Genomic DNA, 22869 nt, shown 5'->3' on the forward strand with positions numbered 1-22869 from the left:
CCTAACCCAACGTCCTGTACAGCCGCAACATGACCTCCCAACTCCTGTACTCAATACTCTGACCGATAAAGGAAAGCATACCAAATGCCTTCTTCACTATCCTGTCTACCTGCGACTCCACTTTCAAGGAGCTATGAACCTGCACTCCAAGGTCTCTTTGTTCAGCAACACTCCCTAGGACCTTACCATTAAGTGTATAAATCCTGCTAAGATTTGCTTTCCCAAAATGCAGAACCTCGCATTTATCCGAATTAAACTCCATCTGCCACTTCTCAGCCCATTAGCCCATCTGATGAAGAGCCTGTTGTAATCTGAGGTAACCTTCTTTGCTGTCCACTACACCTCCAATTTTGGTGTCATCTGCAAATGTACTAACTGTACCTCTTATGCTCACATCCAAATCATTTTGTGTGGTATCTGCTTCTATATATCTTTGTCTCAATACTATATCCACATCTTAAGAGTATCTTTAAGAGTAATCCATGTAAGTGGCTCTATGGATTAATAAGACAGTAAAATGTCGAAGCTAAAGCAGGCCATTCAGCCCGTTAAGCCTATCCACTATTCAGTGAGATCATGGCTGATCTGATCATCCTCAATTCCAAATTTCCTGTTTTTTCCCGTATAACGTTTGATCCCTTACTGATTAAAATTCTGCCTTGTGTATACTTAATGACCCAGTCTTGTCAGCCCACTGCAGTAATGAATACCACAGAATTTAATACTTCTCAGAGAATAAATTCTTCCTCATACCTCCTTTTCAAAATCGCAACCCTTTACTCTGACATTATGCCCTCTGGTCTTTGGCTCTTCCACAAGGGGAGAAACAACTTCTCCCCTCTACCCTGCCAAATCCCTAAAGAATCTACTATTTTTCAACAAATTTGCCTCTCATTATTCTAAATTCCAATGAGTGCCAGCCCATACTCTCCTCTTAAGACAGTCTTCCATCCCCAGAATAGGTCAATTGAACTTTCTCTAGACTGCCTCAATACAGAAATGTGTTTCATACTACAATGACCTTCCTTTTGTCTCCCTGATTAACAGCATAATTTGTGAGAATTAAAAAAATATGTAATTGCAACAAAAATTATAAATAAACAATTTTAAAAATCAATTTTCATAAAGCATTCTATTGGATAGAAAATGTCAGAGTTTGCATGAGAGGAGTTCTGGCCACTAATGTTATCTCTGAGATTTGGGAAGATATGTGGAAGAAAAACTCTGATAAATAACTTAGCTGAGGTAACTCTGTAAAACACCACACTCATATGTAATGAGAGATAGAGAGAGAAAGAGAAATACAGGATTTAATTTCTTATTGGGCACACCTTACTTTTCCAGAGTGGAAAATATCTGACAGTGGGCCTTAAGTTTTTGGTCGCGAAAATGTTTAAAATCTTGATTTAATCTGCTGTTTTCAGATTTTCTTTTAACATTTTCTTTGCCTTTTTCAAAACTGCAATACTCTTAAAAGCAGCAACCTTTCTGAGCCCTGTGTAAAAAGCTATTGGATGAATGTTACCATGAGATTTGTGCCATTTCAATGGGAAATGGTCTCAATTATTTATGATAGCCTCAGAATAATGAACAAAAAAATCAAATAATAGCCTAATTTGTTTATGTTACATTGGTTTTACTAAGGGCAGCTCAGTTAGACATATCAAAGAGACATGCATGAGTTTGGATGTGTTAATTATTTCTTTCTGTTGTGGTATTTCACTAATTGCTCTTCTGATGATATCAAGAAGTCTTTAAAATGGAGAGCCTTAACATTACCCATCATTTATGATTGTCCTGAATTATGAATTGTAAACAACAATGGATGTTTGCTTTTACAAATGGCCACCAGAGTCCATATGTCGTGACATGGAAGCTCCAAGTTTTCATTAGCTAAAATCTAAAGAGTTTCATTTGTCTAATTTTAATAGCTGGTTAATGTCCTGGATCATTGAAAGAATTTTTTCTTTCAAGAATAACAAACTTTATATGCAAAATAGAGATTTTTACATAGCTGACTTCTGAGGTGAAGTTAATTTTAGATAGCATATGAAATTATGTGACAAAGTAGATGTATTTCCCAACCAAATACCGACATCCAGTCCTTTGACCAGGACATCCCAAACTGGATTCCCAAAATGCTTGTGATGACTCTATTTTAATATCTGACAATTGGTAAAGCCCTAGAGTAAAAATTGGGAGCAGGAGATGGGGTGATGTTGAGTGAGGCAGTGAGATGGAGGCAAATTCCAACAATCGTGATGTGGGCGTTTGAAGAAAATCATTTCAAGGCTTAGTGATAGGGTCTCAGAGCTAAACTAAAAGCCAGTCTGTATGTTAAAGGAGCCACAGGGCTGACCTCAGGACCGAAGCTTCTGAGACATGATTTGCTGACCCCTAGATCTTCATGTTTGACAACTCAGGCCGTAGATACTGTCAATCGACCCATTGTAGATGGTAAAATCATGTACCAAAGAAGGCAAACAGCTTGCACAATCTCAGAGCCCTTCAAAATGAGCCGAAGCTTGATTGAGTGGTCGATTCAGACAAATGGTCAGAATTCAGAAAGAAGCTTCTGGTTTTTGTAATAGTCTAAAAGTAACATCCTATTGTAAGAGATCATTCTCCTTTTAAAAAATGCGATCCAGGAAAGGAATGACGTTTATCTTACGCATTTTCTTCATTTGATTTCTTGGTGTTAAATTCACAATATAATTAAGTTAATCCTATTCTTTGTCCTTTGCACCAAGCAGGTTTTCAGACTCCTAAGTGCGAGTTCAAACCCAATCCAGTACTGTAAAAACTCTTATGTATCTAACTTCCCTATTACCTGCTGATCTGGGCACTGAAATTTGCCAGAATTCCTCCAGGAAAATGGTGATGTATACGGTGCCATTGTTTGATTGCCTAGCAACAGGAGTGCTGGAGACAGAGCCGGAAGCAGTCTCCCTAATCTGGGAGGTCTGGTTGTGAGGGATCGTCATGTCTCTGTAGCAGTTAGTATGCAAGAAGATTGGAAGCAAAGTCCCCTACAAAATCAAAAACAGAAGCAGCTGGAAAAGTTTAGTAGGTCTGGCAGCATCTGTGAAGAGAAATCAAAGTTAATGTTTTAAGTCCGGTGACCTTTCTCCAGAACTGCAAAATGTTATTTCAGCCTCAATTTCCAAATGAGATTTTCCACCAAGGCAGCAGCCTTGATATCAACCATCGTAGCCTCCTGACCCTTGCAGCTGAGGGGCATGTGACTAGAGATTTAGTTGAGTGGGAAGGCAGGGCCTGGACGAGCCCCTTCAGCAACGAGTTATTGAATGGTACAGTTTTATTTGACACAGAACCAGAGACAACAGAGTTGCATCTGAAGAAGTGTTTGTGCTTTCTAATGAGAGGTTTCTCTATTCACCCCAAAACCCTCAGCAGGACGATTACTGGAAGACTCTAGCAAATACTACCCCAGCACTACTAATGTAGCAAATATCACAGGGATGCATTAAGAGTTGCTGTTTTATGGAAGATGTGAGGGTACAATTTTAAGGCAGTATGAAGATTCACATTCCAACTGATTATACTTTCCTTCATCTGGATTACCTGGAGCATTCAAAATTTGAAGTCAAAAGTAGCCTCAAAGAAGACTAAACACATGTTCTGCTCTTCAGATAGAACGTAAACTGGGATAAAAGATATTAGAAGGGTGGTTTTGCAGTTCACACTCTAGGATGAGCCTAGCATGCCAAAGCATTGATTGGAAATTCAGGTGTGGACCATACATATTTTTGTCAGCAGGAGAGGTTTGTTAGAAATCACTTCATTTAATGACAATTTCACTGTAACATTTGGAGTGGTTTATAGAATTCTCCACTTAAACGCAATTTATCCTCATGTTTTGGGTGGGAGACCAATCAACAGCAATAGAGAAAGGAGAAAACATGTAAAAACCTTAAGGCTGTAATTAAATTTTGATCTGTGTGCATTTCAAGAATTTTTGATACTTCCCAAGACATTTAGAATATTGTGCTTCCTGAAGCAGAACAAGTGTTAAGCACTCGAACTTGAACTCATGTTTCTAAGTGCATTCTGGTTTTACTAGAAGCTAGTAATTATATACACCAGGATGTCAAATCTTCACCTTTCACTGATTACTTTCTGTGTGGTTTTAGATCCTTCAGCTCCACCTGCACCATCAAATGTGAGAGTCGGCAACTTTACTGCAAATAGTGATGGCACTGTTACCACCAAGATCATCTGGGACATATTGGAAGAGCCTGATATTCCTGTGCACCATTACAAAGTGTTCTGGAGTTGGACTGTTAATGCAAAGTCAGGAGTGCCAGCCAAAAAGAAAAGAAGGAAAACCATAAGTGGGGTGAGTGTGGTCAGCAACTGAGGGAAAAAAAGGAAATAGCGTGAGACACAAGTGCTTTGTGTGGTAATACCTTTCCCACACAGTGAAACATTAATATAGTACAACACAACATATTTGTGTGCATCCACTTAACAATTTATGATGATTATATGCTATTTTATTTGGCAAACAAAGGCTATATTTGGAGGGTGGTTCAATAAAACACAGGAGTTCTATTTTCAATGTCTATATTTGAATGTTTTGGAATGTTGAAAGCATAATTTGAATGTTTGTAATCAGACAATGTAATGTATGATATCAAGAGTGTTTTGTACTCCTTACAGTCTCAAAATCATGTGGTCCTGGAAGGTCTCCAGCCTAACAGCAGCTATTTAATGGACCTGCAAGGTGTAACCTATTGGGGTCAAGTGCGACTAAAAGGTGCCAAGGTTTCTCTGTATTTTGGCACTCCTCGAGTACCCAACACAAGTAAGGGATCATTTTCTTTTCTGATTATGGCAGTGTTAATAGCTGTGGTAACTGTGCTTAAAATAGCCAAGGATTGTGGTTTGATGCTCATTGCATTGAGGTCTTAATTTTAAAAAGTATGCTGAACCTACACCTGGAATTCACGTCGGTGATGTCATTGTCTGAAAGCTTGATGCAGCTATGTCATGTTCCACTATTTTAGCAGAGGCATCATCCCAGCTGAAATGATTGGGTCAAAACAAATGAGAAAGTCATTTTGTACTGACTCATAAAACATTTCACAAAGTACATTTTTAGTTTCTATCGACAAAGTATGTGAAATAAATTGGTCCTTATTGAATGTCCTATACAGTAGTGAATGACTCATCCATCAAACTATCTTCCCCCAAATCAGATCCATTGCAATTCATGTCATCAGTTCATTGTTCTTTTGCTTTGGTAGTGGAAGATACCATGTAGTAGAGATTTGAGTATTCCTGAAAAAAGGCACAGCTTGTCCAAGTCTTTCGACTGGTCCTCATCAGGACAATTTGCATGAGTCTATTTGCCAAACTGTCAGCATTCATTCCTCATTTAAAATAAATGTTATTTTCCCTTTACTTTGGTATTTTTTGCAAATTGTCTCGATGAGTGCAAGACGAAAAACTTGGACAAAATATATCTTTTTTCAACAGTACCCAGAGTCCTTGAAACCTCTATGTGTTACTCCACTTTGTATAATGCCCATGGGACACCATCTTGACTGAACTGTACATTCAGATGGGAGCTGGAGGAATTACCCCATCACCTTATAGACAGGCTGATTAGCAGTGGAGTGGGAGAGCCGAAAGAAGAAGAATGTAGTAGGGAGAGATCGCAGACTGGGGACAGCAGCGAGATGGTGGTTGTGGATAGTGTGGGCAAGTGGTTTGCTGGACAAGTTCACAGAGCAGGCACTAAGTGTGTGTTGAAAGTGTTTGCAGATTTCCTGGTTAGGCATAAAAGAAACACTCCTGGTTAACAACAGTGCTATTAAAACACTTGCCTACGGATTGAAATACCCTTCCTTATATTCACTGAGATTCTCAAGACCCAGTAAAACCACGCAATATTAGTCAAGCTTAAAAAGCATGTCAACATAGAGGGATATGGCTTCCTTAAATGTGTCTAGTGAGCAGGCCACCATTGCCAGTGAACCGGTCACCTTCCAAACCCACCTGCATGAAAACTGGCTCGATTCACTTTGGAGTTGGAATCGTAATTTTCCGCATTTTGATGTCGCACCTGCAGTTAAAAATACCTCATAGTATTTACGGCATTATGCTGCCCATTCAACCAAACAGGTTTATGCTAATGTTTGTGCTCCATATGAACCTGCTGTCACCCTTTTTCATGTAACTCAAAAAATATATGAATCTATTCCCTTCATATACTTATCGAATTTCTCCTTAAATAAATTTATGCCATTTGCCTCAATTCCAATTCCTGATTATTAACACACTGACAGGGAGACTATGCAAGATTGCAATAATATTCCCAGCAAAATTCCAATTTCCCAGAGAACTGTGGATCTGCAATTCTGAGAGTCTCTGGTGGTCAATGGCTTGAAGATGGAGTATATTACAGATGATGGAAGAACCGCATCTGTCCTCTTAATGACTGCCACAATGAAAAGTGCCCTTTTTATCTCTTCCTTCAAATCTTTGTCACTAGATTTCTTATGGGAATTTTGTTATCCTGTCTTCCTTCACTTTTGGTGCCATCCCCCATTATTTCTGTTTTTTAAAAACTTTTTTGTCTCTCCTTTTGTCTATATTCCTCTCATGTTTGTCCTGGTCTCGACAAGGGATGAGGAAGGCAGCAGAATTGGGAGTCAGTTTGGCAAAGGAGAGGAGCAGAAGTGATTTTGGGCTGGCATACAGGGAGAGGTGTGAACCTCAGGGTTTGAGTAGACAGGCACAGAGAGGCTTTGCATCAGGTTGAGGGAGAAGTAGGATTGCAGTCAAATGAGTAGGTAGAGTGAGATTTCTGCACCTCTGTACATATTTTACCATTGCTATCTCCAGTTTGCTGCCAGATTAGATGGAAACTTGTGAATAAAAACAATGTAAAGACTGACAAAAACAAAAACCTTTAACATTCATTCTTTTATGTCTTAAAACACATGAGTGTCAAAATCTTTTAATTATGTATTTATTTGCGATAAACAGATATTAAATGACTTTGTAATCTTCTGCAAATGAGATCAGACAGTAAGCAAAACTCAGATTTTTCAGACGAAATTACAGTGGCATGACCTTTGACTCCAGCAACAATGAATTCTCTTGTCCTCTCAATGTCTCACTGTACCAACTGGCTTCCCATATTTCTTACATGTTGTCACATTCCGCATCGTTTAAAGTTGGGAATACTTTTAGAGTAATAATTTATGATGAAGGGCTCTGGCCCGAAACGTCGAATTTCCTGTTCCTTGGATGCTGCCTGACCTGCTGTGCTTTAACCAGCGGCACATTTTCAGCTCTGATCTCCAGCATCTGCAGACCTCACTTTTTACTCTACTACTACTTAATAATTTATCATCTCAATTTCCAAATACTACTATTAGAATATAAGCAAATAGGTAAACAAGCAAGAAACCTGATTATAGTTCATTAAATGTAATGTAATTTTCAGTACAGGCTACTGACTGACTGGGAAGTGCTGTATTCTTCGTTTTGTCATAAGAAGGGAGTAGAATTCTAAACCCAAGACAGTGACTTTTTTGTCCCACAACAAAGGTGATAGTTGTCAAATACAAAGAATTGACTTCATCTGGCTAATGAGCAGAACTTCTAGGAGTGAATACAATCAAAAAGTAACTATAACTAAAACAAATAAAGTACTCAAACATGGTCAAATTTACAAAAGCCTTTGACTTTAAGTTCAATAACTTACTCTGAGTCAACTTGCTAATCTATAAGGCACTAGGTAGTGCTTTTGAAAATATTTAATATCTGTGTAACATAACGCAAAGTTGCCCCATTTTTCAGAAACAGAATGCAGACAAATTTAAACATTGAATTTGAATTATTTGTATCTTGACTGATAGTGATGTTAAGCACATATCTGAAATTCATTGAGCGAGCACATAAATTTCACTTAGTGGCCAAATGCAGTTTAATGCTGTGTAAAGATGCATTTCATATTCACTATCCATGTTTTTGGACATATTTAGTCAAAATTTCAACTTACACCACACATAAAATTTAAAGGTTGTTTTTTAAAATAATTGTGAGGCACAAAAGGACACAAATGCTTCCAAGTCTGTTTTACAAAGAGCAGTGTAATATATACAATAGCAAGGGACTAAATGAAAGGAGGGAATGGGTGACCACCAGACAATCCAGAAAGAACAGGCATGTATGGTCCCACTCATTAACCAGTATTCCATTTTAGAAGCTGATGAAGGTGCTGGTACCTCAGAGGAATGCAAAGAGAGCTAGGCTTCTGGCACCACACATGGCTTGACTAAACTGGGAGGAGGAAGAGGAATAGTGAGAAGGGATTCTTTAGTCAGAGGAGCAGATAGGCATTTCTGTGGCCAAAGACACAACTCTAGGATGGTGTGTTACCTTCCTGCTGCCACTGTCAGGCTTGTTATTGAAAGGCTGCAAGGGATTCTGAAAGGACAGGGTGATGAGTTAGATGTTGTGGTACAGGTTGGTACAATGATATGGACAAAGTGAGGAGTGAGGTCTTGCATCAATAATTCAGGGAGCTAGACAGTAGATTAAAAAGCTGGACCTCAATGTTTGTAATCTCTGAAATAGGAAAATTGGACAGCTGGATGTGTGGCTCAAGAGCTGGTGCAAGATTTTAGATTCCTGGATCATTGGAATCATCTTTGGGGAAGGTGGGATATGTACAAATGGGATGGTCTGCACCTGAACCACACTGCCTCCAATATCCTTGCAGGTAAGTTTGCTACTTCTGTTGGGAGGAGTTTAAATTAGTCTGGTAATGGGAGGGGACACATAATATCGATGAAACGGAGACACATCTGGCTATGGCAAAAGAAACAAGTCAGACTGAATTCAGCTATGTTGAGTGACAAGAGGGTAAGGCAAGGCTGGATTGTCTTTAATGCTAGAAGTGTAATAGGTAAGACTGATGAGTTAAAGGTGTGGATTGACACATGGAAGTATGATACTGTTGCCATCACTGAAACATGATTGAGGAAGGGCCTGGACTGGTAGCTCAGCGTTCTGGGATATAGGATTTTTAGGTGAGACAGTGGAGCATGTAAAAAGGGTAGTTGTGCAGCATTATTAATTAAGGAGTCAATTACTATAATAAAGGGAGATGATATCTTGGAAGGGTCCTCAAACAAGGCTTTGAGGGTAGAATTTAGGAATGCTAAGGGGTAGCTACTTAACTAGGAGTTGGGACCCCAAACAGTCATCGGGAAATACAGGAGCAAATATGTGGACAGTTCACAGAGGTGTGTAAGAGTAATAATTCGGTAATTATATTAGGGATTTCAACATTCCCAATATAAATTGTGATGGTCATCGTGTTAAAAGTTTAGAGGGGTGGATTTCTTAAAATATATCTGGGGAATCATTTTGTATGAATAAGTATAGCACCCAACAAGGGATGGGGCAGTGCCAGATCTGGTTCTGGGGAAAGAAGTCAGACAAGTGTTCAGATGGCCTGTAAAAGAAGGCTTTGGATTGGGGGAAAGATGGATTTTATTAAAATGAGGCAGGATCTGGCCACAGTAGACTGGAAACAGCTCCTTGCAGGTACGTCTATAGTGGAACAATGAGGGGCATTTGAAAAGGAACTAGGGAGAGAGTACAGGTACAACATGTACCCTTCAGAGGGAAAGGTAAGAGCAATAAGTTCAGAGAATCTTGAATGTCTGGACAATTTGTGACCGGATAAAGAAGAAGAGTAGGGCTTTTAACAAGTTCTGCAGCTCTAGAGGAATGCTGAAGGTACAGAAGGGAACTTAAGAAAACAATTAGAAGAGCAATAAGGGGGCATGAAAAAATACTGGCAAACAGGATTAAGGAGAATCCGAAGATATCTTACAGATACTGCAAAGGGAAGAGGCTAACCAGGGAAAGAGTAGGGCCCATTAGGACAACCTGCATGTGAAGCCGCAGGATATTGGGAGAGTGCTGAATGAATATTTCTCTTCAGTCTTCAGTCTAGTAAACGAGAATGTAGATAAGGAATTCAGGAAAAGGGACTGTGAGGAACTACACAGGTTGACATAGAAAATGGGGAAGTATTGAAGGTTTTGTCAGACTTAAAAACAGGCAAATCCTCTGGTCCAGATGAATTGTATCCTAGGCTGCTATGGGAGGCAAGGCAGGAAATTGCAAGGGCTCAGACCCAAATTTCTAATTCTTCTCTGACTACGGGATAAGTCCCAGAGGACTGGGGGGGGGGGGGGGGGGGTTGGCTAATGTGGGTCTACTTTCCAAAAGGGCTAGTAAGGATGATCCAGGAAGTTACAGACCAGTGAGTCTCATGTCAGCGGTTAGGAAACAATTGGAGAAAATTCTGAAGGAGCGAATTAATAGCCACTTGGAAAGGCATATGTAAATTTGGGATAGTCAGCATTGCTTTGTCAGAGGGAGATCATGCTAACCAAATGGTGAGAATGTTTTGAAAATGTGATCAAGTGTGTGGAATGAGGAAAGTTCAGTTGATGTAGTTTATATGGATTTTAGCAAAGCCTTTGACAAGGTCCCACATGGGAGTCTGACTGAGAAGGTTAAAGCACATGGAATGGAAGGAAACTTTATGAAATGGATCAGAAACTGGTTTAGTAATAGGAGACAAAGAGTAGAGGTAGAAGGCTGTTTGAGTGACTGGAGGTCAGTGTCCACAAGGATCAGTGCTGGGAACCTTACTTTTTTTTTGTTATAGACATAAATGATATAGATGAAAATGTGGGGGACATGTTAAGCAAATTTGCAGATGACACCAAGATTGGTAGAGTGGTTAATAGCAAAGAAGGTGGCAGTAGTTTACAGGAAGATATAAATGGGCTGGTCAGCTGGGCAGATCATAATAAGTGGGAGATGATGCACTTTGGAAGAAGAAACAAGATGAGGGAGTACTTAATGAATGGCAGGACATTGGGTTGTTTAGAGGAACAGAGGGATCTTTGGGTAATTATTCATTGATCCCAGAAGTTGACAGAATATGTGAATAGGCTAGTTGAATGGGCATATGAGACACTTGCTTTCATCAGTGGTGACATAGAGTATACAAGCAAGGAGGTAACGGAGTTATGTACAGCATTGGTTAGGCCACAGCTGGAGTACCGTGTGCATTAAACCATAGAGTCATAAAGTCATACAGCACAGAAACAGACTCTTCGCTCCAAACAGTCCATGTTGACCCATTTGCGTGCGCTTGGCCTATATCCCTCCAAACATTTATTATGCAATTACTTATCCAAATGTGTTTTAAACGTTGTGACAGTAGCCACATCCACCACTTCTCTGAAAGCTCATTCCATACATGAACCACACTCTGTACAAAAAAGTTGTTCCTCATGTCTTTTCAAAGTATTTCTCCCCTCACCTTAAAAATAAGCCCTCCTGCAGTTCTGGTCACCTCACTACAGGAAGAATGTGATAACGCTAGAGGGGTACAGAGGAGGTTCACCAGGATTTGCCTGGGATGGAGAAATTGAGCTATAAGGTGGGCTAGATAGACTTGGATTATTTTCATTAAAGCAGAGGAGACTGAGGGAGGACATGATTGGAGTGTACAAGGTTATGAGGGGTATGGACAAGGTAAATAGGGAGCAGCTGTTCCCCTTGGTTGAGGGATCAATTGTAAGAGGCATGGTTTTAGGGGAAGGGACAGGAGATTCAGGGGAGACATGGGGAGAAAAAATGTTTTCACTCAGCAGGCGGTGTGAATCTGGAATGCACTGCCTGGGAAGGTAGTGGAGGCTGGAAACCTTACAACCTTTAAAAAATATTTGGATGAGCACTTTGTATATCATAACATTCAAGAATATGGGATAAGTGCAGGAAATTAAGATTAGCGAATTTTAGTAGTAGTTGTAATGGTGTAGACTCGATGGGCCGAAGGGCTTCTTCTTTGCTGTATGAATCTAGATTGCTGTGTGGATATCAATAATTTGAGATCAAATGATTTAAGTGATTGCTGTATACAAACAAAGTGGAACATAGATTGTAAACAACTAACTGACATTTGCACTTTCTGCAACCTGATAATGCATGTTAATGATGCACAGTGACACCAAAATGTCATTATTTAATACTGCTTTGATTTGTTATGACTCATATATCTTCTGCCTCATCTTGACCAATGCCACTGAATTGAAAGATTAAGTTCACACCTCATCATAGGTTTGAGTATCCAACCTAAGCTGCAACACTGGTGTAGTACACAAGGAGTGCTGCTTTGTGCTCCTTGAATGAGATGTTAAACTGAGATTTTGTTTAGCTGTTTCATTGGGTCTGGTGCAGTTAAATATTCCAAGGCACAGTGTAGTGAAGAGATATGAGTTCTCCCACTATCCTGGGCATTGTTCCTCCCTCAGGCAATCACCATTCCAAACTGATCATTCACCTCAATGCTGTTTGTGGAATCTTTTTGTGCAGCCACAATGGCTTTTGCCTACCTGACAAATCTCTGCACCTGCTGTACTTCACTGTGTGTAAAGTGCATGCCTTTATTTCAAATTCAGCTCAAGGTGTAGTTTTGCAGTTGGATTGAACACTCTGCCTGTGTGACGGATCAGTAATACTGCCTCTGGAGCTGCTCAGGGAGAACAAAAATCTGTGTTGGCTCTTAATGTTCTGAAGACAGTGTCATTGCTTTGCTTGCATTAATCTGTTGATGCGATAGTTGAGCCTTTTGGTAAAAAACATTGCAATGCAAATAGTTTACTTATAGATTAACAGCAACAGTGAGTATGAACCAAGGCAGCCATTTTCACAAATCCTCTTCTGCATTGAGATTGAAGTCATCTTAACTTGTCTAAAATACTGAACAGAACTTGCATTTGGATGGTGTAATCCATCAACTGCTGAAGACATGATGTGCTATTTGTCAGTAATTAGATTAATGCCGGCATTATTTCTTCAAAGGATCATCTTCAGCAACAAAATCCAGACATGGTGTTGTCAACGCCCTCCCAACATCTCATGGGAAAAGAACTATGCGTCTCATTGATGTTGGGGCCCCTTTCTATCAGGACAATCAGCTTCAGGTTAAAGTTTACTGGAAGAAAATGGAAGGTATGTATTACTTTAAGATGCATATCTTCCAACTTTAAGTAACCCTAGACACACAATATCACATTTTCTTCAGTGTAAGAAAGAAACAGTAAAATTTATCATCCACAGGAGAGAAGCATTAGGAAAACAAGGACTGCAGGAATAGATATTAATTCTGGATGATGTCTGGCAGTAATATTTGTTACAGCTAAAGGTGTATTTTCATCTGTTAATGATTTATTTTTCATAAGGCGCTGGTTTCTTGTCTTTTATTGATTTCTTGTGCTCACCTTTTTGTGAATTGCAGTTGTACTATTCAAGGAACAGCGTGGATGTCAAACTGGGTTAACAACACTTATTCTTAGCAGTGCCAGCGTGATGGGTCAAACGGCCTTCTTCTGCACCGTAATCATTCTGTGATTCCTCCTCCTCCCAAGACCGGGATTTGAATCCAGCTAGAGTGATAGGATAAACGTTTTCTTCCTTTTCTCCTCGGAGTAAAGGTCTGACATGACATGAATTTGCAAAACTTCATTGGAGGGCTAAGCACTCAAAATTACACCACCTTGCATTTATGTAGCACCTTTAACACAGTAAACTGTCCTTGATTGCTTCGCAGGAGCATTATAAAGTCACCTAAAGAGTTATTGAAACAGGTGACCAAAGGAACGTTGAAGAAGTAAATTCCAAAGGACATCTTAAAGGCGCGAAGTTGATTAGAAAGTGGATTTAGTCAGTTGGCTATATAGAGCACTAAACAAAGATAACAGTGGTTAAATGATGGTGGTTGTCTTGGGAAAAGGAGAGGTAGTACTGGTCTATGAGGAACTATTATGAAACTAAGATCATTTTAATTCTTCAGTTGATTCATTTGACACAGCCCATAGACTTCCTTTCCAGAGAGGTTTTGATACTCCTATTGAAAATTGAGGAGGAAACATGTTTCATAAAAAGTTTTTAAAAATGCTTCATTAATACCATAATTGTCATAGTGGCTTTGCATTGCTTTGTCCTGTATGCTAATTGTGAGATCATTATTGTGGCAGTAATTTAAATTAAGTAACAAACTCTCTTATTTTCCAACATCCTTAGCTGGAAAAATGCCTTTCTGAGCAGATGGGACTAAAGTAGTTGTTTAATCAGATCTTGTTCAAAATAGGATTGATTTAACTAGGAATGACAAAGGTGATCAACTTGAATGTAATATCATAACTAAGACTAATACTGAAATTATTTATAATATCATTTAAACTCCCAAAATTAGGTTGCAACCTTTATTTGCTCCTTTGTATCTCAATTATGTAATATGCACCGTCTAGAAATAAATGTATATTTTGTAAGTGATTCAGTAAAATATCTTAAGTTATGCATTGTTAAAATTTCCCAGAATCTGTGTGACATTACTAAAGGCCATTCTGCTCCTCAGGGAAGGAACTTCAAAACTTTCAAGTGAAAAGTTGATAGATGTTTGAAATAGAAGATGAGAGAGGGAGAGACAGAAGGACATTGTGAAACATTTTGGATTGCTCTTTGAAGATGCTGGCAGTGCAGAATGGTTCTTTCATTTACTATTCAGTGATATCTTCGTGGCTTGAAGAAACTGGCCTGTATTATTGTGTTACTTGTTAATATCATCCATTTATCTGAGATGCTTCAGCTTTCCCTGAGCTTTGGAACACCAAAAGAGCAGAAAGGCATTGTGAGTGAAGTTCCAAGATTCCATTGAAGGAGATTGGATAGACCTTATTTTGTCACATTTAAAAATACATCACGACAGTTAATGTAAAATATTTTGCAGTTAACCAGTTTATTGGTACACACCATCAAAAGGGTTCCTCGAAATTTATCTTTATGACAGAAAAAGCTAATCTTCTCTGCCTGTTGCTGGGGTTCTGTAGTATCATTGGATTAGTAATCCAGAACCTCAGGGTACTGCGTGGGGGACATGGGTTTAAATCCCATTATAGCAGATGGTAGAATTTGAATTCAATCAAAAAGCAACTAGTGTAAAAATTGTAAATGCAATTGTCTAACCATTATCAATTGTTGTAAAAACCCATTTGTTTCACTAATGTTCTTTGGGGAAGGAAATCTGCCACCCTCACACCTTGCCTAGTCTGGCCTACATGTGACTCCAGATCCACAGCAAGTGGTTAACTCTATTTATCATCTGGGCAATTAGGAATGGGCAACAAATACTTGGCCATGACCTTCACATCTCATGAACAAAAGAAAAGGCACCCTTGTGGAATGGAAGGAGCACTGTACTTCATTGGCATCATTTCCAACAGCTGTAGCAAGAATCTGTGCAAACTAACATCCCAAAGGTAATTGGTACAGTGTCCCACACACACAGAATGCCTTAATGGCCTGTTTAAAGGGAGAAAGTTGATTGCACATTGAATTGCTTAGCTAATAATAGGGTAGCAGATACAGACCATAATCAAATTCCATTTCTAAATCCCATTCCAGAAAGTAGTGTTAGAAGAATGCCACTGGCCATTCTTTTGTTTTAATTTATTTGTGGGATATATTGCTGGCAAGGTCAGCATTTACTGGCCATCCACACTTTTTAAAGAGCTACCTTTTAAAACAGCTTTTACAGGAATTTTGATTTAGTAACAATGAAGCAATAATGATAAAGTTCCAAGTCAAGATGGTGTGCAGTTTGGAGGGGAAATTGAAGAGGGATGGCGTTTCCATGTATTTGCTGCCCTTATAAAGGGCATGGGTTTGAAAGGCTCCAATCGAAAAATGCTATTGAAAGAGCTTTGGCAAGTTGTTGCTGTGCATCTTGTAGATGACACACCCCACTGTACTAAGCATCTGTGGTGGATGGATGCCTAACAAGTGTCATTTGACCTGGACAGAGTTCGGCAACTTGCATGATGTTGAAACCTCAGTCAACCAGACAAGTCAGTAGTATTCCTTGTTCTGACTTACTCTCACAATCACAGTAATATTTCTGGTCAAATGTAACCCTGAAGATGTTGACAGTGAGGGATTCAGTGATGGTAATGCTGTTGAATGTCAAGGGATAATTGGCTTCTCCCTTGTTGGAGAAGATCATTGCCTGATACGCGTATGCTGCAAATGTCACTTGCCACAATCAGCCGTAACCTAAGTCTTGCCCAGGAGGTATTCCAATCAGGCATAGAGAGCTTCACTGAGAGGTTACTAATGGGACTCTGCACTGTGCAATCATCAGCTAATATCTTCACTTTGGATTGTACGATGGAGGATAGGAAGTTGATGAATTAGCTGAGGAGGGTAGATCTAGGAGAAACTCTTGCAGCAATATCCGTGGGGTGAAAAATTTTGTTTCAGCATCCACAACCGCCCTCCTCTGTGCTACTCCAACCTGTGGAGAATTCTCTAATTGCTATTGACTTCAATTTGCCAAGGGCTTCTTGATATCACTGTCAGTAAGAGCAATCACTCTCACCTTACCTTCAGAATAAATGTAGAGGGCAATTTTAGTAAACCTGAATGTTACTAAGGAACTAGAAGTGTTTGGGTGATTCTTTGTGTCATTTATCTAAGGCCATGCAGAATAATCAGATTGCCATAGACACTTTCATAAAAATAATATAGTACAGGTTTTGTGGGCTTCATTGACTCAGGGAACCTACTAATCTTACTGTGATTGAGTTTTCCAGTGAAGTTACAGTGATGAAGTGGGAGCTGTTGGGATGAAAATTCCAGCAATGTGGATCCATACATTTCCTGATATAGTATAAGCAGGCATCCGGAGGGCCGGTGCAAATGATCACTGGGTTATGAATAGCTCAACTTGTATGTTAAGCTCTTGTTAAGTCTGGAAAGACAGTGTAGAAGGCTTGCAGTCCAGGCTAATGATGCGGGCACATGGGTGGTCACATTTGAAATCAGTAAAATTAAAGATTTGGCCTGATTATGACCATGTAACCATTGTTAGTTCATGTGAAGCCCATCCCCTAATATCCTTTATGTAAGGAAATCTGCTGTCTTTATCTGATCTGACCTACATGTGGTTCTAGATCCTCTGTGCAATTAGAGATGGTTAATAAATAACAGCCAATGACACCCACATCACAATGAATAAGTTTTAAAAATATCTTCTTGGTTGCTCAGTTATACCTTAACTGAGAGATTCAGTCACATGTCATGAAGGATAGCATAAGAAAACAATTATATTAACATGGGCATCTTCCCCATTGGAAACATAAGTTGCAATTCCCCATGGACTCTCTTTATTGTGAATTGGAAATCCTACACATCATAACTGCTGCTATTACTTCATCATCATGTCCATTAGTAAAAGTTATAGTATTGCCTTGTCCACCTACATAGAGATTAATGGATAGTAGAGACAATATAAAGAATTAAAACAGCTTCAGACACAAAAACAATTTTTTTAGCCATTACCTGAATACTACGGTATGGTTAGAGGCTGATAATAAATCTTTCTTTGCTCTCACCTGCGGCTGTGTATCCATCTCACGAATTTGTCCACATCTTAAAAAAAAGCAGAAGTTTTCAAGAATTTTTTAATGATATTTTGATTCTCATGATCATGACTAAAATCATCTTTTTCCTCACTATTAATAGAGGCATAGAAATTGTGAAAGGTTCAGGTATAAATCTTTGTGTGTATGAGTTAATTAGTAGTTGTTGTATTTATCAGTACATTTTTGAGGTTAGCAGATAGATTCTGAGAAAATATTACAACTGGTCTATATTTTCTACAAATACTTGTAAATTTCAGCCAAACAAGGCTTGATTAGTCTTTTGGGCCCAAGAAGATGTTAAAAAATCTTTGCTAATCCTGTTAGCTTAATCTCTTGATCAACCACGTAACCATATCATTTGCTGACAGTGAGCACTAGAGAAAAAGATAGTTTACTGGGGGAATGGAAAGATGGCAACTTTGAGTGTAGAGTCTTTCAGCAGGACTTCTCTTTTTGTATCAGGCTCCCAAAGTTGGGGTCAAAAGCAATTCCCACACCATACCATATTGGGATGTGGTAACCCAACACAGATTTTTGATTGAATTGACAAATTAATGACTGATATTGCCATCCAATTAAGGTGGGGTATCAAAATTGGAGGGTCAGTAGGAAACTCTCTAGTAATTACAGCTCCATGGCTTGAGGTGTTTGCTGGTCAAGACAGTAGAGTGAAGAGAGAGGTAATGCCTCACAGTGGAGGCATCCTTTGCAGATCAGGGAAACATTTAATAGGTTTATATAAGTTCCTTTGAATGGTTAGCAATTGTAGCAGTTGTCTGTCTACCATGATGGGTGTGAAAGGTGGTGTACTGAGCAGGATAAAATGCAGGATTTCCCTCCTCCCCCAATATGTCTAACAGGTCATGTTTCAGCTGTTGTGTGAAACTCACCGACTGACTAGAAACTTCCTTCATTATGGGAGAGAAGATTTAATAAGTTCCTTAATTAGGAATTAAGTTCCTTAATTAAGGAAGTAACTTAATTAGGTTCCTCAACTGGCTATCCACCTGAGTGCTGGCAAGTGGCTGTCCCACCCCTGACTTAGCCTTCCTGAAAGTGGCTTGGGGCAGAGTGGTATTGGCACTTGAGTGAAAAGGAAGTATAAAAAGAACTACTGTATATGAAACGATGATATATTGGAGTCTTCAGGGATAAGTCAAGCCCAGGTTGCAGGACTTTAAACAATAGCACCTTTGAGTTTCTTACCATTCTAGCGACTGACCAGTATAACTACACCCAATATCTGATTTCATGCAGTTTGTCAATCCAGTAGTTGACTATACAGCATTAATGTTCACCTAGTGTGACAGATGTCAGTTTAATTTTCCAGTATTCAGTCACAATTAGAATCAGGAATGTCTCGCACTTTCCAATAAACAGTTATATTCACACAGGTCACATAAATGGCCACCTGTCATAACAAGAGTTAGGAAAGTAATTATCCAAACATCCTACTTATGCAGTAACTGATCAGACTGTAGAAGAAGGGTGCTTAATCTTCCCAACAATTATAGAGATTTGTTGCAGTACATTATTGTACTGATGTCTCTAGTTTATCTTCGATGTATGGCCACTGCTCTCATTGTCTGTCACCACAAATGGTGCTTCTTACTAGATGGATTATAGGATTATTTTGAATTGGTTGTAAAAGTCCTTTTAGTGCTCCTAAAACAAAAAAAAATGCCCACTAGTTTGTCACTAGGATCCTGTGCACAATGTTCATTGTTCATCTATTGCTTCATGACAATTTTCATGCTCATGGCAGTTTAATGATGAGGTAGTTTAGTGTCTTTTAGATGGTATATAATAATGTTGAGATATGTGATATTGAACTCCTGTTTAAAGGTTGTAGATCTGATATATTCTGTGTATAGTATCAATAGTTTGATATTTAATCAATACATTAGGGTAGATTTTCGAGATTACTGCTGTGGCAATGAACTTTGCTTGACAGGGCACCATAATGTTTGCTAGGACATTGCTAGAATAAATTACATTCTATATAGTGTTTGCCCATTACAGTTTCATTTTATTTATCTCTCATTAACTTGAATTGATGAAATAATTGACCTTTGCTATTGAATTTCTAAAATAGGTGTCTAATTGTGTTTTGTCTATTTTGGGAGTGCTAATTTGACTCATGCCTTTTGCACTTACCAGTAGAGTAATGTTTGTAATCTGTAAAGTCCCAGGGATCTGCTTCTGTAATGCCCAAAAGTCTCATGCTGGTCATTTATGCCAATGAAGCAAGCTATATGACAAATTAGACTTATCAGGAAGTCCCATTTGCAGGAGTGTCTGATCAATATTACATTTTATTGCTTTCTCAGTCATTTTGTATTTCATGAAGCTTCCAAATTGTTTTCAACAGCAGAGAGCTGCAGTTATCAAAGAGTTGCTTTGATCGTAAAACTGCAAACAAACTTTTGGTGTCCAATCAAATGCTGAATCATTGATTAATGTAGGTTAGCATTTTGAATTTTGTTGTTCAGATTAGCTTTAAAAATGGAGGCAAATGATTTGTGATATCAAGTAGAGATGTTTTAATTCTATTGGTTTATTTTGATGTTCTTCAGCCTGAAACTGTAAAACTGTGAATCTGGGAGTCTGTTCTCATCTACACTCATACATTTCTATTGATGAAGGTCAACAATGAGAATACTACCCAGAAAATATGAAGTCATGACTGCATGCAACTTGACTGTCAAACCACAAAGCTTTCGAAATGTATGACTAAGTAACAAACACAACATGTTTACCCTATTATTTGAGGTGGGGAATAGCAAAATTTAACTGAGAAATGCTTGTGTATTTTGTGGAATTGGCTTTAGTTACATGATGTGCTCATAGCATTTTAATCAAACTTCAAGTTTTAACCAACCACTGATGCTGACAGCTTTTTATTTGTAGGCCAGCCAAACATACAGTTGAGAAACAATTGGGCCATTGTACACTTGGTTTTCTTTGTGTTTTTCAAAATGTTAACTCTACACGCCCAACAGGTCTTGTTGACTCAATAAAGAGGATTTTCCCAGCAAATGTATTTTCTGAGATTATGTGAGTTTGCATTCATATGTTGTGTGCAATTTTAGTGTGGTTCAATGTGGTCAGAGCAAAGCAGCCGAGAACAGATGACTACCTCAAACCTCGAGCTGTTTGTTTCAGGAGCAGAGATTTGTCCATTTCACTGTCAATATTAAAAAAACTCTGGTGGGGAGAGAGTGCACATGCAACAAATGCTTAACGCAGGTAATCAAATGTATATAATACTTGTCACTTGGACGGAGAGATTCTAATTTGACCTCTGTATATAACAAAGTTAATCATGTTAGTTCACCCTGACTCTTTTCATGCTGCTAATGAGCCCAAATCGCCGCCACTTGTGAAGTTGCAGAGGATCATCGTGCTTACTTATCCAAATGTTAAAAAACAGAATTCCAATTTCCAGGATATGTGTTGGTCAGATCCACGCAGCCTAAATCTCAATTGCTGACTTTAACTGTTCATTTCCATTTGTTGAGAATTTTCACTGAAGCAAGATCTGAAGTTGGAAAGGTATACTTCTCCTAGAGACGGGAGAAAGTGAGGTCTGCAGATGCTGGAGATCAGAGCTGAAAATGTGTTGCTGAAAAAGCGCAGCAGGTCAGGCAGCATCCAAGGAACTGGAGATTCGATGTTTCGGACATAAGCCTGAATTATGATTCCTGAAGAAGGGCTTATGCCCGAAACGTCGAATCTCCTGTTCCTTGGATGCTGCCTGACCTGCTGCGCTTCTCCTAGAGACCTCAAGGATAGCACTGACTCATGTCGATGGTTGAATTGGACCCCACCTTGAATCAGAACAACAGATCTGTTTTCAATTCTTGTCAACATTTCCTCATTCCAAAAAAAGTCAAAGTACTTGGCATTATCGTTCTTCAGACCAAATATTTCCCTGAACATTTTGTTTGTCAAATCTGATTATTTTGTCACATGGGATTGATAATGTCTTCCAATTTGGTCTAGAATGTTTATTGGATGATAACATGTGAGTTGCTTTGTTTCCAGATCCACGTAATGTTGTGGAGCGATACCTTGTTCAGTGGATGCCGGAATCCTGTACGCACAATCAGACTACAGTTTCCAGAAAAGCCATCTCTCATGTAGGTTCCAACACCTCATCTTTCTTTCTTATGTTAATTGATCATGAGCGCATGACTTTAATGAGCTTCTATAGTATGAACTTCAATTATGAGAGTTGGAGTTCTGTTCATTTGTATAGCCTTCCTGCAATTCTCTCTACTTCGTACTTGTTATATGTCTTGACAGTCAACTAGAATTCTCAGAAAGTTCATCCCCATATCATTACTTATTATGTACATTTTGACAGAAAATATCAAATTTGGCTTTGGGAAATATTGCATCATCCCAAAAAGTCTGTCCCTACCTGATAAACACACATTTCTTTGCAAAAATATACTTTATTCATAAATTAGTTTTCAGTACAATACAAAACAGTTCAGTATGGTCATTGCAGAAAGTACAGTAAAATGATGACATGTTTCATTTTGCTCATCAAACCAGTTGTTAAACAGTATCACAGAAATGCACATCTATCAGGATTGCTGGACACAATCTGGAATGGGAATCCTCGAGGAGATTTTTTTTATCCTGCCTAGCCAAGGCACAGATCTATTGTAGTGTCTCTGCTGATGCTGAACTCAGTTATATTGAATCACAGAATCTCTATAGTGTGGAAGCAGGCCATTATGCCCATTGAGTCCACACCGACCCTGCGAAGAGCATCACACCCTAACCCACCCCATCTCCGTAATCCTTTATTTCCTGTGATTAATCCACCTAGTCTGCATATCCCTACACACTGTGGGCAATTTAGCATGGCCAATCCACCCAACATCTTGGACTGTAGGAGGAAACTGGAGCACCAGAGGAGACCTGTGCAGACACAGGGAGAATGTGCAAACTCCACACAGGAATCAAACCCAGGTTCCTGGTGCTGTCAGGTAGCAATGTTAACCACTGAGCCACCATGTCGCCCTTCAACACCCCACAGAGTGATCAAGGGGTCCTGTGATTGATGTTTGCTGAATACATGATGCTTTTTAAACATTTATTATTTTGAAATGTGAATTATATTTCAGCAACCCAACCCTGCTGCTTTCCTTTCCAAGTCACTATAGGCCCCAATCTGCCCTACACTAATTGGCCTGAGCTGGATTTTACCCTCTACCATAAGTGGGGTTTCAGATGAAGGGGAATTCCTGCACCTATCCTGATCTGTGGAATTTATGGTGGGGCATTGAGCATGAGGTAG

The 22869-nt window shown here is 39.1% G+C and overlaps 1 protein-coding gene across 2 annotated transcripts in view; it reads left to right on the top strand.

Moving 5' to 3' along the window:
* The window catches only part of LOC132816834 (anosmin-1), a 213066-nt gene that overhangs the window by 183673 nt on the left and 6524 nt on the right, over positions 1–22869 (top strand). For both annotated transcript variants that reach the window (XM_060826808.1, XM_060826809.1), the window contains exons 7-10: positions 4155–4360; positions 4684–4828; positions 12937–13086; positions 21603–21697. In XM_060826808.1, the coding sequence (XP_060682791.1) occupies positions 4155–4360; positions 4684–4828; positions 12937–13086; positions 21603–21697 (596 nt within the window). The remainder of the gene's footprint in view (positions 1–4154; positions 4361–4683; positions 4829–12936; positions 13087–21602; positions 21698–22869) is intronic.

This window comes from Hemiscyllium ocellatum, chromosome 6, assembly GCF_020745735.1.
Source record: "Hemiscyllium ocellatum isolate sHemOce1 chromosome 6, sHemOce1.pat.X.cur, whole genome shotgun sequence".
Lineage (NCBI taxonomy): Eukaryota > Metazoa > Chordata > Chondrichthyes > Orectolobiformes > Hemiscylliidae > Hemiscyllium > Hemiscyllium ocellatum.